This window comes from Chlorocebus sabaeus, chromosome 11 (genome assembly GCF_047675955.1).
Source record: "Chlorocebus sabaeus isolate Y175 chromosome 11, mChlSab1.0.hap1, whole genome shotgun sequence".
Classification (NCBI taxonomy): domain Eukaryota; kingdom Metazoa; phylum Chordata; class Mammalia; order Primates; family Cercopithecidae; genus Chlorocebus; species Chlorocebus sabaeus.
The window spans coordinates 129,010,481-129,029,066 of NC_132914.1; the positions used below are offsets into that span (position 1 = coordinate 129,010,481).

The following is an 18,586-nucleotide window of genomic DNA, read 5'->3' on the forward strand; positions in this document are numbered from 1 at the left end:
GTTTATTGTAGAATTCTACGTGTAAGCATTCCCTAGCCGCTATAGCTTTGAATAAGCAGAGCTTTCTTCAGAGTTGTGGTAGCGCCCAGCCCAGCACCTTTTATTCTGAGTGTGAGGTGTGTGCCTCCGTGTCCCAGAGCCTCAGCCTCCCCAGGGATGCTGCGCGCAGAGCCTTGTCAGAGCAGCGTGTCAGTGACAGCGGCAGCCCAGCCAGGAAGTTATCAGCCAGCCTCGGCCACCAGCAGATTTGACTCCGCGAGTTCTTTTGAGGGAAAACCTGGTAAAATGTCAAGGTGTCTAACTGACCTCGCCTTTATCATCTGTTCTGTAAATCTTAGGAAAGGTCTGGAAAAAAAAATCAAAACCATTCTGTCAGTTAAAGGATGGCCACTCCTGGCTCTCCAGGATGCCGGGGGCTGAGTGATCCCAAGCTGATCTGCAGAAGCATAGCCTGTGGCGTGTGCGGTTTATTGTCATGAAAATGATTCAGTGTAGAACTTTTTCAAATGGCAAAATCAGACCACTCTTCTTTATATTGTTTTGAATGAGTTGTCATGGAAACAAAATGGAAATAAATGGAGTTTTTTTTTTCCAGATTTGTGCTCATTGCAGGTCTTCCCAAAATAGTAGCTTTCCTGAATGAACAAAGAACTAAAACAGCCGGGCGAGGTGGCTCAAGCCTGTAATCCCAGCACTTTGGGAGGCCGAGACGGGCGGATCACGAGGACAGGAGATCAAGACCATCCTGGCTAACCCGGTGAAACCCCGTCTCTACTAAAAAATACAAAAAACTAGCCGGGCGAGGTGGCGGGCGCCTGTAGTCCCAGCTACTCGGGAGGCTGAGGCAGGAGAATGTCGTGAACTCAGGAAGCGGAGCTTGCAGTGAGCTGAGATCCGGCCACAGCACTCCAGCCTGGGCGACAGAGCGACGACTCCGTCTCAAAAAAAAAAAAAAAAGAACTAAAACGAAGGTCCCAACTCATCGCTACGGGGCCTCCACTAAGGAGCATCGCCCCGGAGGGGCGTGGGTCTCAGGGTCCTCATGGCCATGTGTGCGTTGTGTCACCACGGGAGAGAAATGAGTCCTTTCCAGGCACATGAGGAGGAGGAGGAGTCAGTGTTCATGGGTGGCTTTGCATCTGTGAAATCTCATAAACTTAAGTTAGCCGAAACTGTCGTAAGACTGGCATTTCCGAATTGGATCGAAGGTTTCAGGCTTCATGCCAGTGCCCCACAGCCTATTCCTAAGTATGCTGAGAGGCTGTAAGATTAGTGTGAACAGGAGAAATTTCCAGGTAGGCCTCTAGCTTCATTACCGTTGAGTTTCTTCTTGCTGTTATTCAGACAGGTAGACCCGACTCGCTAGAGTCTGATTTGCCTTTTCTTACCTCGTGCTGGTAGAAACGTCAGTGAGCTGAAATGTATAGGGAGATAAAATGGGCAAAGGCAGGAGGAAGGAAGAGAAAGCGGCAGCCTGAGATGGTCATAAATTACATACTCAGACCATGGCTTGTGGGGAATTGGTTGCCATTGACCATTTGAAGCAGCTCCAGCCTCCATGCCAGTTGTATATTGGTTGAAAGTTTATCCTTGGTGTGGTAAGTGTGTGGAACGAGAGAGAGACCATCTCTGCCTCTGAGATGGGATTCAGGGTTTCCGTTCATTGTCGGTAGAGTAGTGGAGCTTGGCAGGGGTTCTCTGAAGCCTCAGGGTCTATACGGGCACCATCCTGAGGAGCAGCCTCTGCAGACGGGGCCTGATCTCTGCCAAGGCAGTCGGAAGCATGACACGTCCCACCAGCCAGGCCACAGAACTGAACGCTGCCTCCTCCTCTGTCCAGGTCCCGCTCCCGGTCCCCTCGGAGGAGAGCCCACTCCCCTGAGAGACGGAGAGAAGAGAGGAGTGTGCCCACTGCCTACCGCGTGAGCAGCAGCCCTGGGGCCAGCAGGAAGCGGACCCGCTCCAGGTAGGCCACTGGGTGTGCGCACAGGTGCCGGATGCGGGCCAGGTTTCCCTGGGCGGAAAGGGCGTCTGAAGGTCGGGTATCTGTGAGCAGAGCTGTGGGTGACCAGAGGGAGGTGCTGAGTCCCTCCCCGTGGCGTGGCCATCCCTGTTGACACTTGATCACACTGAGCTCCTGTGTCTGGTGGGCGGGGCTCACTTACCCCCCAGGGCTCTGCATGGCCTGGCTTCGTGTCCAGCTTTCCACTGTGCTGGTACCTCGACTGGGTCCACATGCAGCTGCCGCCCCTCTGCCTGCTGGTGGAGAGGACAGGAAGGCACAAACATAAGGATAATGCAAGCTTCCGGTCGCAAAGCCTCCTGGTCTCAAGGACAGTCACCGTAGTTGCCTGGGTGCTGTGTGACTGTGACCACGGCCTAGGCTGGAGCTCCCAGGAGAGGCCACAGAGTCCTGTTGGGGCCTAGAGGGCAAGGAGCATCCATCCCTTACCTCTTGACCACTAAGGAGAACCTGTCTTGGTTGGAGCAGGAGATGGAGGGAGGTTGGCGTTCGTGTTTATCAAGCAGAAGCCCCAGCCGTGGTACCTGGCAGGGCCTCTGACAGCCCAGGGTGCCACGGGCTCACCTCTCACTCAGTGCCTGGCACTCAGTAGAGGTTCCACCTTTCACTTCAGGAAATACATCCACCATCTGTCCTCTCGCCCCGGCTTCCAGTAGCTGTGGACGGCCACCTCCATTGGTGCCGCCAGTGAGCACTACCCTCTCGACCGTGAGGGTGCCATCTCACGAGCGCCTCCTCTGGTTCTCACCCACTGATGTCACCACCCAGTGCCTTGCATGGGCCAACCCTGCATTTCCACTCTTTCCAAGCACAAGGAGCTTGTTTTGTGTCCCCACATGGAGTTCATGCAGCCTCCTGGCTGTGTGGGTGGACCGTGTCTGCGTCTGGAGCCACACAGAGAAGGATGGAGCGTTGCACATCATAGCCTTGAGTTTCTTAACACGGTTCTGCTAAGTGCATGGGGGTCAAGACACTCAGGGTGCCAGAGCCTTCCAGAGGACGAGCCTTACATTGCCAGGATCACCCACACACTGGGACCCTCCTGCTCCTGGGACAGATGGCCCCAGCCATCACCCACACTGCACAGCCACAAGGCACACCCTAGGCAGAGAGCCGCAGCAGGTCCTCCCCACAGCACCCTGGGCAAGAAGACACTGCTGCAGTTGGCCAAGTACCACAGTTCCCTCCGTTGACAAGATATGATTTTTTCTTAAAACAGAAAAATTAGCAAAAGAACGATAAAGCAGATAGATACTAGCAAATGTTTCATGTACAACTGGCTCTGTTTATAAATTACATTTTGTTCCTTAGTAATCCTACACTGAGCATTCATGTCTACTCTCATACAATCTGATGAAAATTAAAATGTTAGAATCCATCCCTTAAACAAGTAATTTCACATCAGAAATTCACCATCACCTTTGGTATATGTGAAGGGCATGGTTAGAAATTAATTCCTTCTGTCGCAACAGAAGAGGCACATTAACCTTTGCTTTAAGAGAGATCTTGTGGGAGCAAGTAGTGATCGTATCTGTAAGTAGCAGCGTCCTGATGGCCAGCCAGCACACTCAGACGCCAGACTCGCGTGAGCGGCTCACATTCTCACTGAGCGCTAACAGGTCACACAACAGAAGCGAAGCGTTAGACTCAGTGCAGAGCTGAGCCCTGAGCTGCCCTGCCTGGTTAGACGGAATTAAACCTGCAAACCTAACTCTGTGGAGTGTTAAACTGTGATTCACTAGGAACTCAATAGAGGTGAATATGTGGGTAATTACTGGTCAGTTTTGTAGTTGTAATTATAAGCCCCCAGTTAGTCTATAAATCCAGAATATGGATTTGGTTTTGTTTTCTTTGGGGGGTGGTTTTTTTTTTTTTGAGACAGGGTTTCACTCTGTTTTCCAGGCTGGAGTGCAGTGGTGTAATCACAGCTTCTGCTTCTGCTTCCTGGGCTCAAGCCATCCTCCCACCTCAGCCTCCTGAGTTGCTGGGACCACAGGCTCTCACCACTGTGCCTGGCTGGCTGCTCTCAAGCTCCTGGCCGCAAGTGATCAACCTGCCTCAACCTTCAGAAGTGTTGGGATTGCAGGCATGAGCCACCGTGCCTGGTACAGAATATGTTTTATTAGCAATCATATTAATCCTACAGCCAGGCTGTGTCCCCGTCTCAGAGTGGGCATCCACTTCCTTGCCGGAGTGCAGTGCACGTAATCAGCTACCGAGTTGCTGTCACTTTAATGCTGGGACAGCACCAGACCAGACCCGGGGACATGCCCACTACCCAGATTTGAATTTTTTTCTTTTTATTTGAGGTAGGGTCTCACTCCCATTGCCCAGGCTGGAGATTGCCCAGGCTAGAGTGCAGTGGCACGATCTCAGCTCACTGCGGCCTCAACCTCCTGGGTTCAACTGATCCTCCCACCTCAGCCTCCTCTGTTGCTGGGACTACAGGCACATGGAACCATGCCCAGCTAATTTTTTGTTTTTTTAGTAGAGATAAGGTTTTGCCGTGTTGCCCAGGATGGTCTCAAAATCCTGAGCTCAAACATCTGCCTACCTCAGCCTCCCAAAGTGCTGGCATTAAACCACTGTGCCCGGCCCTGATGGATCGTTTCTGTAAACTGATGATAGCCTGATTCTTTCACTGACTTATTTGAAAATGTTTTTAACTTACAGGAAAGTGTTTAAAATAGTGCAGTGGGGCTGGGCTCAGTAGCTCACACCTATAATCCCAGCACTTCAAGGCCAAGATAGGAGGATCACTTGAGCTCAGGAGTTGGAGGCTGTAGTATGCACTGTGATCGTGCCTGTGAATAGCCACTGCACCCCCTACCTGGCCAACAGAGTGAAACCCTCTCTTTCAAAAACAGTTGTACAATAAACACCCATATGCATAAAATCTGTAGCTCAGTTCCACAAGAGCTGACATTTTGCCACATTTGCTTTCTCTCTCTCACCCCTTCCCATCGCGCCCATCCCATCCACTCCCATCCCTCCCTCCTTTGTTTGTGTGTGTATTTCATGACCTTCACATTCCTGAAAATTCCAGGCCAGCTCTACTGTAGATGTTCCCACAATCGGGCTTCGTCTTGCTGTGCCTCGTGGCTGGGTTCAGGGCGAATGTTTTGGCTGCGTAGGCGACGTTGCGTAGTTTCCCATTGCACCACCGATCAGGAGACACAGGAGTGTCCACTCGTCCCATCATTCATGATGCTGAGTTTGATCACTTGATTAAGGCTGCATCTGCCCCTTCGTCTCCCCACCAGCGAGGAATCCAGGAGGTGACACTGTGAAGCAGCACGGCTCTGCTGCTCCCAGCAGCTCTCTCCTCGTTTGTCTCAGCACACGTCAGCCAGGGTGGCCCCTGCCTGAATCAACTCTTACACTGCTGACTGCCAAATAGTGACTTTCTCCTTCTATTCTTCCTTCTGTGTTTATTAGCTGAAGACCCTGCCCTTTTGTTTAAATCTCACCATGGACTCAGGAGCATTTTTAGTTTTGATTTTTGATTTGTTGTGTGATAATCCCATTGCTATTATTGTCTCCAATTTGGCCAGTGGCAGCCCTTTCAAGTCAGTTCTGTTCTTTTGACACCTCCCATAGTTCTTTGTGTTCTTGCTTTTGGTACAGGATATTCCAGGTTTACTGGGCATTTTCCCTGTTCCAGCCCTGAAATCTGCCATTTCTTCAAGGACCTCTGGTTCCTTTTAGTGAATATTTGGAAAACCAGATGTGGACGTATTGAGGAATTTTTAGGAGTAAAATTTGGTACTGTGTGGATATATATAAAACAACATTCATGAAAGTTACTTTGAGTACGTCATAGAAGTGTTTTTCAGCCAGGCACAATGGCGGGCACCTACAGCCGCAGCTACTTGAAGGGCTGAGTAGATCGCTTGAGCCTAGGAGTTCACACCCAGGGCTTTCCACAAGAATATTGACCAAATCTTACAGTAGCACACTTCAACAAGATGTCCCAGTTATCTTATTGTAGCAAATACAATGAATGATTAGTTACAGGTTTTCTCCATTGAGTTTCTAGTACTTAACATTGCACAAGGCACATGGGACAGCTATTTGTTGAGTGAATGGGAGTTTACTGCTGCAGTAAAGATCTTTCTTTATCCATGAAATGTTAATTCAAGGTAGACTTTGCTAACTGAAGGATGCCTAACTTAATTCCCTAGAGCAACCACTAAAAACAAAAATGTAGCTAAAAAGCCAATAGAAGATATAAAGTAGGATTCTAGATACTTTCTTAAATTCATGAAACAGCAGAAAAGGGCAGGTGGGGGAAAGAACAAATGGGATAAATAAAAAACAAGATTGTAGGTTTAAAACCATTGTAAAATAATTACATTAAATGTAAGAAGACTAAAGACTAGTTAAAAGGCAGTGATTGTAGAGTGGATTACAGAGCAAGACCTGGCCTGGCGCGGTGGCTCACACCTGTAATCCCAGCACTTTGGGAGGCCGAGTGCACTTTGACCAGCCTGGCCAACATGGCAAAACCCCGTCTCTACTAAAAATATAAAAATTAGCCAGGTGTGGTGGCACATACCTGTAATCCCAGCTACTTGGGAGGCTGAGGCAGGAGAATTGCTTGAACCTGGGAGGCGGAGGCTGCAGTAGCTAATATGGTGCCACTGCACTCCAGCCTGGATGACAAAGTGAGACTCTTACCTCAAAAAAAAAAAAACTTTTCCACCAAACTCCAGGCCCAGATGATGGCTTCACCAGTGAATTCTAACATTCAAGAAAGGAGGGGCCGGGCGTGGTGCTTCATGCCTGTAATCCCAGCACTGCGGAGGCTGAGGCGGGCGGATCACAAAGTCAGGAGTTTGAGACCAGTCTGGCCAACATAGTGAAACTTCATCTCTACTAAAAGTACAAAAAATTAGCTGGGTGTGGTAGCGTGCGTCTGTAATCCTAGCTACTCAGGAGGCTGAGGCAGGAGAATCACTTGAACTTGGGAGGTGGAGGTTGCAGTGAGCCGAGATTGCACTCCAGCCCAGGTGACAGTGCAAGACTCTGTCTCAGAAAACAAAAAAAAAGAAAGAAGGGGTACTCTATTTAAAAAAATAGATGAGGGAACGCTTCCCATCTCATCTTGAGTCCATCATCTCTCATACCTAAGACAGATAAAGATTCTGTGTTTGGGGAAAGGTGTGCATCTGTTCACGACCAGTACTGTCTGCGCACATCTGTGTTCACAGACCAGTGTTGTGTGTGCGCGCGTGTGTGTTCACAGACCAGTGCTGTGTGCACGTGTGTATTCACACATCAGTACTGGTGCGCATGCATGTGTGTTTACAGACCAGTGCTCTGTGTGTGCATGTGTATTCACAGATTGTACTGTGTGTGTGCACGTGTGTGTTCACAGACCGGTGCTGCGTGTGCACGTGTGTTCACAGATCGGTACTGTGTGTGTGCACATGTGTGTTCATAGACCAGTGCTGTGTGTGCACGTGTGTTCACAGATCGGTACTGTGTGTGTGCACATGTGTGTTCATAGACCAGTGTTGTGTGTGCACGTGTGTGTTCACATACCAGTGCTGTGTGTACACGTGTGTTCACAGATCAGTACTGGTGCCCATGCATGCATGTCCACAGACCGGTGCTGTGTGCACATGTGTGTTCACAGACCAGTGCTGTGTGTGTGCGCGTGTGTGTGTTCACAGACCACTGCTGTGTGTACGCACACACGTATATGTTTCCAGACCAGGACTCTCAAGAACATAGATGCAAAAATACTTCATAAAATATTAGCCAACTAAGTATTACTGAGGTGCCTGTTCTCCACAAGTTGGTGCAGAGATGCAGTGCAGTCCCACTCAGAGCTCCCATGGCTTGTCTAGAAATTGGCACAAACTCCGAAGCTTGTGTGGAAATGCAGATGACCTGGGAGAGCCAAAACAGCCTCCTTGACAAAGAGCAAGATTTCAAGACTTACCAGAAGGCTGCAGTAACCAAGGCAGTGTGGCCTCAGCATGAGGATACAGCAGAACAGTGGGATGGAATAGAAAGTGCAGAAAAACTTCATCACCCAAAGGGCAGGGGGCTGAGGCCACAGCCACAGTGATTCAGTGATGGAAAAAAGAAAGGAAAGTCTTTTTTTTTTTTTTTTTTAAAGAGACAGGGTCTCACTCGGTTGCCCAAGCTGGAGTGCAGCAGTGGTGGGATCTCGGCTCAGCTCGGCTGACTGCAGCCTCCTGGGCTCAAGGAATCCTTCTGCCTCTGCTGGGACCACAGGCACACGCCACCATGCCTGGCTAATTTTTTTTTTAATTATTTTAGAGACGGGGTCTCGCTATGTTGCCCAGGCTGATGTTGAACCCCTCGGCTCAAGCAGTCCTCCTACCTTGGCCTCCCAGAATACTGTGACTGCAGGCGTGAGCCACAGCACCCAGCCGGGAGAGTCTTTCCGACAAAACTCGCATGGACAGCTAGATACTGGAATGGGAAAAGGTGCAGCGCATCATCTGCAAATTTTAATTCAGGTCGGATCAGACTATTACGCTTTTTGAAGAAAACACAGAGTATGTTCATGAATTTGAGGGTGGCAGAGATTCCTTAAGATGTGGAAAACCCTCTTGATAAGAGGAAAAAATCAATTAGACTTCATTAAAGTGTAAAAACGTATCTCAAAAGGCACAGTTAAGAAGATGCATAGGCAGGCCGCAGGTTTTGCGGTGTGTATCTCTTGACAAAAGCCTGTGTCAGTACCAAAGAGACAAAGGACCCAATTAAGAAGGGGGCAGATGACGCCAGCCGACTTCACAAAAGGATCTACTGAAATAGCCAGTAGCACATGGAAAGATGTGGAACGGCATGAGTCACCAGTCAGGGCCGTGCTGATGAAGCCAGTGAGACAGGACTGGACGGGAATCGCCCGTCCCAGAAAACCAGGATGGGCTCTGGGGAGAGCGGGCACAGGCCCAGCGGCTGCACTCTCAGACACTGGGTGGGGAAATATTTGCAGTTTCTTGTAAAGTTAAGTACACACGTACTCCCTCACCCAGCTGTCCTGTTCCTCGCTGTGACCTCCACCGTAGGTCAACATTGGACCAAAAACACTTTGATTGATAATTGCCGAAAACTGGAAACAACCAAATCTCTATCAACAGGAGAATTAATCAACAGATGATGGTAGCGTCCTGTCATGTAATACTATTCATAGGTGAAAGAAACACATTGAGGATCTCCCTGCTTCATGGAGGACTCTCAGACATGCTTTGCTAAGCAAAAGAAGCCAGACACAGGCCAGGTGTGGTGGTTCACACCTGTAATCCCAGCACTTTGGGAGGCCAAGGCAGGAGGATTGCTTGAGCCCAGGATTTCCAGGCTTTTTTTTTTTTTTTTTTTAAGTAGAGACCCCCATCTCTACTTAAAAAAAAACGTTTGTGGTGGCGTCTGCCTGTCGCCGCAGCTACTTGGGAGGCTGAGGCAAGAGGATCACTGGAGCCTGGGAGGTCAAGGCTACAGTGAGCAGGGATTGTGCCCATGCACTCCAGCTTGAGCAACAGGGAAACTGTCTGAGAAACAGCAGAAAACCAAGAAGCCAAACCAACAAACAAATACAGGCATAGTGTGGGGTTCATTTCCATAGAGCTTTAAGCTGTGCCCTAGAAATCAGAGCAGTGGGGAACGCTCAGGGTGGAGAAGGGGTATAGACGAACTTGAAGTGGCATTGAGGAACTTTCTGGAAGGAAGGGACACCCCTGCATGGATAGGGCCCAGGTGTCAGGGTGTGCGCACTTGCCAGCACCGAGGACATCGTTTCACCCAATGGTACCTCAGTGCTTTAAAAAAATGAATGAGTTACTCCATTCCTTCAGCAAGGGCTTAGATCAGATTGTAGCAGAATTGAGCCAGTTTACAGTTAAGGATTAGTAACCTGCCTTTTGTTCATTATGCAGCCACATAAACTCAGCTGGATTTTGAGAGTAAGTCATTTCGGACACATGTCACATGCTGGTATATATTTTATTTATTTGCTGCTTCCTTTGAAATCCTGGCATGTATTCATAGACAAAAATTTCACAAAACATTTTGCAACTTAGAAAAATGACTCTTGTGTACAGATCCCACATAGGCATATTGAACAGTAAGAGCAGCATCTCCATTTACAACATTTTGTCCTCACTGGGCACGTCAGGCAGGCTTCCAGAAGATGCCAGGTCATCTGTCCGGGCCCAGCTCTCCAGGGACAGCCCCTCCAGCAACTGGATTTAAGCTGCCAGCCAGCACCGCCTCTGGCAGGTCCTGCCTTGTTTGAATGGAGCTGGGTGGGAGTGCCCAGGCCTGGCGCTGCTGCTTTAGGTCACTTCACTGGCACCAACACAGTCTGCTCATGCCCAGAACCACACAAGGGAGCCCGGACAGAAACGCTCAGTCCCCCTCTGCATATTGGGGCTGTCCCTACCAGGGCATGCTGTGGCCCCTGGCTCCCACAGCTCTGTCTAAGCTCTGCAGGGCCATGCACTAGTGGGGTCTGAGAGATGGATAGAGGGCATGGCCCCTTGATGGGGTCTGCACCCCAGACTGTGAGCACAGCCCCAGCCATTAAGCAAGAATGTTCCAGATCTTGGGGGTTGGCACAAAAGAAATGCATGAAGTCGGGAGACCCTGATGAGGGGCAGGGCTTGGGGTATCTGGACCTGTGCACAGGCCCTGGGGGTCTCCCTGGAAGACAGAAGAGGCCAGGCTGGGAAGGGGCTTCGTGGCACGCAGAATCATAAGGGAGGCCAGACGCTTGCAAGCTGTGCAGATAGCAACCCCAGGAGGGTCAGACACCAGCAGAGAACCACGGTTGCCCCTTGAGGTTGGCAGATTAAGCAGTTTGGGTCCACCTGGATAGTGAGGGTGAGGCTGAGCCAGGGAGGCCTCTGGCAGCTTCTGCAGCAGAGGACCCCGCAGCCCTACTCCTAGGATCTGTCCTGTCCAGGCCCCAGCAAGCAGGACAGGAGGGAGGGAGGAGGGAAGGAAGGAAGGAAATCCTGTCCAGGCCCCAGCAAGCAGGACAGGAGGGAGGGAGGAGGGGAAGGAAGGAAGGAAATCCTGTCCAGGCCCCAGCAAGCAGGACAGGAGGGAGGGAGGAGGGAAGGAAGGAAGGAAATCCTGTCCAGGCCCCAGCAAGCAGGACAGGAGGGAGGGAGGAGGGGAGGAAGGAAGGAAGTCAGTGATGCAAATGACCCATGTCAAGAAACTCTGCACTCAGGGCCAGAAGCGCAGGCTGCAGCGTCTGTGACAGATGAATTCTGAAAGAAGATGCCAGGTAGGGCACCTCAGGGCTTGGAGGGCCTCATGGGAAGGGCTCAGGCCTGTCTGCCTTTACCAAGTACGTGTTCACTCTCTTAAGTGTTTGTAGAGGAGTGGCCAAGAGGGCCACGTGGCTCAGGTGTGGAATGGAGCTAGACCAGGCGGAAGCCAAAGGGTCGGCCTCTACAGGCAGGAGAGAAGGATGGTCTAAGGGCAGATGCAAGCCGCAATGTCTGGAAAGCATTTCTGGTACGGGATTGTCAGTTTGGTGATGTGGACTCTGGGAAGCAAGAGGACAGGGAACGACACAGTCAGAGCTGAGCTGCTGCCCACAGAGCAGGCTCCACTGCCCAGAGACTAAGCAGCATCACCAAGCGGCGGGCAACTGGCAGGTCAGAAACCACTCCGGCCTGGACAACAGAGTGAGACCCCATCTCTTCAGAAAAAGGAAGCAGCAGTACCAGAAGCTGCGCCCCTAGTCTCAACTGTCTGAGAGGCTGAGGCAGGAGGTTGCTTGAGGTCAGGAGGTGAAGGCTGCAGTGAGCTGTGATGGCACCACTCTCTCCAGCCTGGATAGCAGCGCGAAACCCTGTCTGCTTTTTTTAAAAAAGGAATGCTAAACTTCGATGTATTGATACTTTAATAATTTCCTGTATCATTTTGGAAATTTTTATTGATGAAACATAAGTGACAAAGTGCTATGAACTGCCTGTGGTTGCTTATCTTACGTATTTTGCATGTGAATAAAATGCTGGTTGCATCTTAAATACCACAAGTATTTTACTTGAGGTCCTAAACTGGGATGAAGCTGCTTCCAGGGAGACCATACCGTCTTCAGTGTGCTAGGTGGCTTTTGTTAAACCCATGGATCGATTTGCCGCGTTGTCAGTTATCAGTTCAGTGAAATAAGTTGCTTTAAGAAAAATTCATGTGTTTGGAATGGTTCCATCCCTGAATTGTGCCGTGACGAACTCTTACCCAAAAACTGGCTCAGGTCCGAGCTTCTCCCTTTGTGCTCTGCCTTTAAACCAAAGGTACATCTCTCACAGAAACACTTGCCTTTCAGAAGTCCCCACGAGAAGAAGAAGAAGAGGCGGTCCCGGTCGCGGACCAAGTCCAAGGCCAGGTCTCAGTCGGTGTCACCCAGCAAGCAGGCAGCTCCCCGGCCCGCGGCCCCCTCGGCCCACTCGGCCAGCGTCTCCCCTGTGGAGAGTCGGGGCTCCAGCCAGGAACGCTCCAGGTAACCCTTGTCCTCCAGCGGCTCTCTTTGGGGAAGGGCAAGGGGTGGCCAGCAGGACTCTCCCTCCCTCCCTCCCTGAGTCCCTGCCTGTGTCCTGGGGGGCACCAGCCACAAAGCCAAACCACACCCCCGGTAGCAAGGAAGTCCCCCGGAGGTGGCTTCTCAATCCATGAGCGCTCAGAGTAGGTCCTGTACTGGGGAGACCCTCCTGCAGAGCCCAGGAGTGGAGCAGTCCACTTCAAGCAGCCCGGGTGTCACACACGTGCCTGATGCTCACCAGGCACACTGGGCTCTGCAGTGACCAGTAGACCTGGAACTGTCAGCAGCTCCCCAGGCTGCCGTGGCTGGAGCAGGTCCCCAGGCTGCAACGGCTGGGGCCAGATGATGCCAACCTGTTGCCGGGCATTACACCTGGGCAGCAGCACAGATGTGGCATCCCAGTCCCGGGCTAGGTGATCATGACTTCAAGTCAGACACCCTCCACTGCCCAGGCACCCACACCCTGGAGGGACCAGAGGGCGGCATCTGGGAGCAGCCGCTCCCTTTAAACTGATTGCTTCTGTAAATGTGAATCATGGGACACGCGACTGTTCCATTCAGGTGGCAGAGGCCTCAGCTCATTTGAGATGGATCCGAATTTCTAAGAGGTGGCAACTTTAGAGCTAAAATGTCAATCGGGCCGGGCACCGTGGCTCACACCTGTGATTCCAGCACTTTGGGAGGCCAGGGTGGGAATTTGAGACCAGTGTGGACAACATGGCAGGACCTTGTCTCTACTAAAAATAGGTGGCATGCATCTGTAATCCCAGCTACTCAGGAGGCTAAGGCGAGAGGATTGCTTGAGCCCAGGAGGTGGAGGCTGCAGTGAGCCGTGACGGCGCCACTGCACGTCAGCCTGGGTGATAGGAGACACCCTGTCTCTGAAAATGTAATAATGGCCAAATGCACATCAGTGCGGGAGGCTGAGCATCGCTGAGGGGCAGGGGTGCTGACTCCCCCACACAGACGCCTCGTGCACAGGCCGAGGGCACCCACTCAAGGCCGTGGTTCTGGGAGGGCTCCACTGTTCTGCTGCATCTTTCCTTTCTTTGTTTCTTTTTTCCTTTGTGTTTAAGGTAATTTTCTATGAAAATTTTTTTAGGTAGATTGCAGTTTGTACACATTTCAGATGCGTGTAGCACAGCATGTTTATGATGCTTATTTTTATTGAAGGATATGCTCACGCCTATAATCCCAGCACTTTGGGAGGCCGAGGTGGGTGGATCACCTGAGGTCAGGAGCTGGAGACCAGCCTGGCCAATATGGTGAAACCCTGTCTCTACTAAAAATACAAAAATTAGCCGGGCATGGTGGCACATACCTGTATTCCCAGCTACTCAGGAGGCTGAGGCAGGAAAATCACTTGAATCCTGGAGGCAGAGGTGCAGTGAGCTGAGAACGTGCCATTGCACTCCAGCCTGGGCGACAGAGTGAAACTCTTGTCTGGGAAAAAAAAAAAAAAAAAAAAAGGATACTGGAAGCAGGTGCAGTGGGCTCTTCTCAGTCCTCGAGCTGGGGTTCGGAGGTGGAGATGCTGTTCGCTGGCCTTGGCTCAGCGTCTTCACACGGTGGTAAGCTCTGCTCGCTCTCTCTCTGTCTCTCTGCATCAGGGGAGTCTCTCAGGAAAAAGAAGCCCAGATCTCTTCAGCAATCGTTTCTTCCGTGCAGAGCAAAATCACTCAGGTCAGTGGGCGTGCCCCCCTCCCACTCCCAGCCTTTCATCAAGGGGCCTCGTGGGTTTCCTTTTGCTAATTTTCATTCCCTGTCCCTCCCGTCATCGACACCGGCACGGGACAGGGATCTCAGGCAAAATGCCACAGGCCCTGGGTGAGGCCGAGGGCAAAGCCGTGTGGCCCGCACCATGCACAGCCAGGCTCCTCCGCCACCCCCACGGTGCTAGAAGCACTGTCTTTGGTCTTGACCACCAGCTCGTTGATGAATTTCTTCACCGCATGGATTGTCTGGCCAGGTCTTCACAGGTTCTCCTCTGTGTCTCGCCCTGCACAGGATCTCATGGCCAAAGTCAGAGCGATGCTTGCAGCTTCCAAAAACCTGCAAACCAGCGCCTCCTGAGACGGGGCCAGCGGAGGCAGAGCTGGGAGGCCATGTGGGCTTCTGGGCAGGCTCACGCAGACGCTGGCCACACCATCCACCTGGCCGCCTCCGTGGACCCTCGGTGGCTTTTGTAAATTAATTTTTGATGACATTTTCAGTTTTAAGATTTCTGACCAGCAGTCTCTTACCTGTATATTTGTAAATATATCATGTTTCTGTGAAAATGTATTATGAAATAAAATGGGAGGAAACACCTTTTCTAGCTAGACCCTGGCGTGCTTTCTTCCTTTTCTCCTTGGTTGGCTTCTGGGTCTGTTTGACTGTTCGTCATCTATTATACGTGTGGTCATGGAGGTGTGGCGGGGACAGATGGGCAGCGCTGGGCCTCCCTGTCCTGGGCCCCCAGCCCTCTGACAGTAGCCGCTGGACTCCCCTTCCCCATCCCATGCCTCCTGCGATCACCGCACGCCCCTTCCCAGGCCGTCAGCTCCCTGTGGGCGTGTGTCCCTGCCGGCACCCATGCTGCAGCTGCTGGACAGGCCTTCCCTGCAGCAGTGGCACACAGCAGGGGAGCAGCCCGGCCCCGCGGCCCCGCGCCGAGCACCGTGTGTTGCCGTAAGCACTGGCTGCTTGCTCCTGGTGCCTTTCCTGACGTGCGGATGCCCAGGACTCCACTGCAGCCTTTGGCCGCCCCAGTGGAAACACAATTTGTGTGTAGCTGAGGGTCCGGCCACCTGGAGTTGGGGCTCATAAGGTCCTTACGCCAGAAATGAGGATTTGCTGCTTGTCTGCTGCAGTCAGGTCACAGTGACAGTTTGGTCCCCACAGGAAGGAAACTCCCTGGCGTTCACTTAAACCCCTGCTGTGCTGAGATCGTTCCATTTTCAATTCTGCCAATTTACCAAAACCCAGAAAGGGAATTACTTTTTCCTCCTTATGGCACTTGGGGTCCAGACACTGCCTGCCGCAGAGGCCAGTGTGGGTGAGGTGAGGCAGGCGGGCAAACTGGAGCAGGTGGGTGGGTGGGGCCAGGCACACATAGGCACAGGCCCCACAGCTGCCCACAATGACTCAGAAATGCCACAGGCCCTGGACGAGGCAGAGAGCAAAGCCGTGTGGCCTGCATCCTGCACAGCCAGGCTCCTCTGCCACCCCCACCCCCACGGTACCATATACCTGGTTCCTCTCACAAGCGGTGCTGACTTTATGTAGCACTCTAGGCATCTCCTGATGTGTTGGTTTCTGAGATGACGTCCCTCAGGCCCCCCCGCCCCCGCCCACGGCTTGCAGTGGCCGTCCATCCCACAGACGCTCATCGGCCCCTCTGCACCTGGACATGAAGCCGTCTCTGGGAAGACGCTGGCTTCCTCCCGCTGCAGCGCACTGCGGTTCAGTTCGGGCTCCCCAGTGGCTGCTCGGGGTCGCAGTGGCCTTTGCTGCCGGGGGGGGGTGACCGACCTCAGGCAGATGTTACCCACATCCTCCTGGTGCAGCGTCTGCAAACATTTTTATCATCTTTGCTAAATCAGAAAGATGGAAAGGGCTTGATTTTACTTGCATTTCTCTAGTGATGAGTCAAATGGCGCAGTTTCTCTTCTGTTTAAAAATGCGTTTATGTTGCTTTATGAACTCAACCGCATCCATGCCTGTGTGTTGCTATGGAGTTCTTTTTCAGTCATAACCACTCTCTACATATTAAGGGACTTAGCCTTCTGGTATTATTTATTTTGCAAATGTTTGCCCCAATTTGTCATTGCTGTTTTGACCTTTTTTAAGGTTTTTTTACATGGAAAAATTTTTGTATGTGGTGGGTTTTTTTTCTTTTGTTTTGTTTTGTTGCCAAAAGCCTCCAGCACCTGGTATTCCCACTTGGTCTCCCATCCAAGTACTAACAGGCCCAACCCTGCTTAGCTTCCTCGATCAGACGCAACCAGGCATATTCAGGCGTGGCTGTTTGTGTTTGCCATGGCTTCTGGGCGCTGCTCCTGAGATGGGCCCTCTGGGTGCAGAGGTACTTTGCCTCGGGTTTGCACCTCCAGGTTTTACATACACCCTCCTTGTTTTGCTGGGTCATTTTCCACTGTAAAGGGTCGGGGATCATGAGCCAGAAATCGGCATCTTGATGCAGGGAGATCGTTACGTGGGACCAGACATCAGCAGAACCGTGGTTTTACCCATGCACTGTCAAGTCGACGTTTATGCTGGCGGCAGTAGGATCATTGGCGAGGGCAACACAGGCTTGGCCAGCATCTGGAACGTCGGGGAATCCTGCCTGCCACGCCCTGATACAGTGATGTTTTTGTTTGGTGCGTTGGTGCTGGAAGGGTTGAGGCACTTCCCTGGTAGATGGGAGCAGGCATCAGTGCCTGGAGCAAGGAAGACCACCCACCCAGCCCTCCAACCACTCCAGTCTCCAGAGTGGCCATTCATGATGGCAACGGAAATGAGTGTCCCCCGGAAACGAGTGCAATGGTGTCACAGTCTGCATAGACCCCCCTGGTAAACTCAACAGCACACGTGCACTCTAAATACTGGAGCCAGGCGTGGCGCACGCAGTTGAGGTCCCAGCTACTTGAGAGACGGAGGCAGGAGGATCACTTCAGCCCAGCAGGTCGAGACTACTGAGCTGCAATCACGCCACTGTACTGCCGCTTGGGTGACAGGGAGACCCCATCTGTTTTTTGTTTTTTGGTTTTTTTTGAGATGGAGTCTCCCTCTGTCACCCAGGCTGGAGTGTAGTAGCAGAATCTCAGGTCACTACAACCTCTGCCTCCTGGGTTCAGGAGGTTTTCCTGCCTCAGTCCCCCGAGTAGCTGAGACTACAGGTATGCACCACCACGCCCAGCTGACCCCATCTTTAAAAACAAAATACTGGGTCAGGCACAAGTGATTCAATCCCAGCACCTTGGGAGGCCAAGGCAGGAGGATCACGTGAGGCCAGGAGTTCAAGACCAGCCTGGGCAACAGAGCAAGACTCCGTATCTACAAAAAACACAAAAATTCGCCAGACGTGGTGACGCCCGTAGTCCCACGTACTCAGGAGGCTGAGGTGGGAAGATAGCGTCAGCCTGGGAGGTCGAGGCTGCAGTGAGCCATGAATGAGCCACTGCACTCCAGCCTGGACAACAAAGTGAGACCCTGTCTCAAAAAAAAAAAAAACCTGTAAAATTAGACTTTGCATAGTGTATACAAGACACATTACTGTGTGTATGACACAGTAGTAATTCCGTACCATGGGCCAGGCACACAGTGGCTCACGCCTATAATCCCAGCACTTTGGGAGGCCAAGGCAGGAGGATCACTTGAAGCCAGGAGTTCAAGACCAATCTGCAACATGGTGAAATTCTGTCTCTACTAAAATTATGAAAATTAGCCGGGCGTGATGGCGGGCACCTGTAGTACCAGCTACTCAGGAGGCTGAGGCAGGAGAGTTGCTTGAACCCGGGAGGCAGAGGTTGCAGTGAACCGAGATCACGCCATTGCACTCCAGCCTGGGTGACAGAGTGAAACTCCAGTCTCAAAAAAAAAAAGTCTTATCACAGCTAAGGACTGTCATGTTAAACCGCGCAAATGTCCTACTTTATGGGTGATTGAAGAAATTTCCAAGGGTGACTTTGGCTGGACCCCTCACCCGTATGAGATGCAACCCCACCCTCCCCAGGCCTAACTCTCCTGCCTTGGACATCTAGACAGCTTCCTGCCTTACCATCGGCAAGGATGCTGCTGTGAAATTAGAGTTTTTCCCCTTTAAAAAGAGTCCTTCTGGGGCCGGGCACAGTGGCTCGCCTGGAATCCCAGCACTTTGGAAGGCCAAGGTGGGCGGATCACTTGAGGCCAGGAGTTCGAGACCAGCCTGGGCAACAGTGAAACCCTGTCTCTACCAAAAAATACAAAAATTAGCTGGGCATGGTGGTGCACGCCTGTAATCCCAGCTATTCAGGAGGCTGAGGCAGGAGAATCGCTTGAAACAG

The 18,586-nt window shown here is 51.7% G+C and overlaps 1 protein-coding gene across 4 annotated transcripts in view; it reads left to right on the forward strand.

Moving 5' to 3' along the window:
- Positions 1–14,883, forward strand: part of SFSWAP (splicing factor SWAP) — a 91,920-nt gene extending 77,037 nt beyond the window's left edge. For 3 of the 4 annotated variants that reach the window (XM_008005239.3, XM_008005238.3, XM_037987260.2), the window contains 4 exons: positions 1,841–1,966; positions 12,348–12,521; positions 14,171–14,243; positions 14,568–14,883. In XM_008005239.3, the coding sequence (XP_008003430.2) occupies positions 1,841–1,966; positions 12,348–12,521; positions 14,171–14,243; positions 14,568–14,633 (439 nt within the window). In that variant the 3' untranslated portion in view covers positions 14,634–14,883. Of the gene's footprint in view, positions 1–137; positions 294–1,840; positions 1,967–12,347; positions 12,522–14,170; positions 14,244–14,567 lie in introns of all 4 variants that reach the window. The other variant, XM_008005242.3, reaches the window with a different exon arrangement.
- Positions 14,884–18,586: the final 3,703 nt, after the last annotated feature.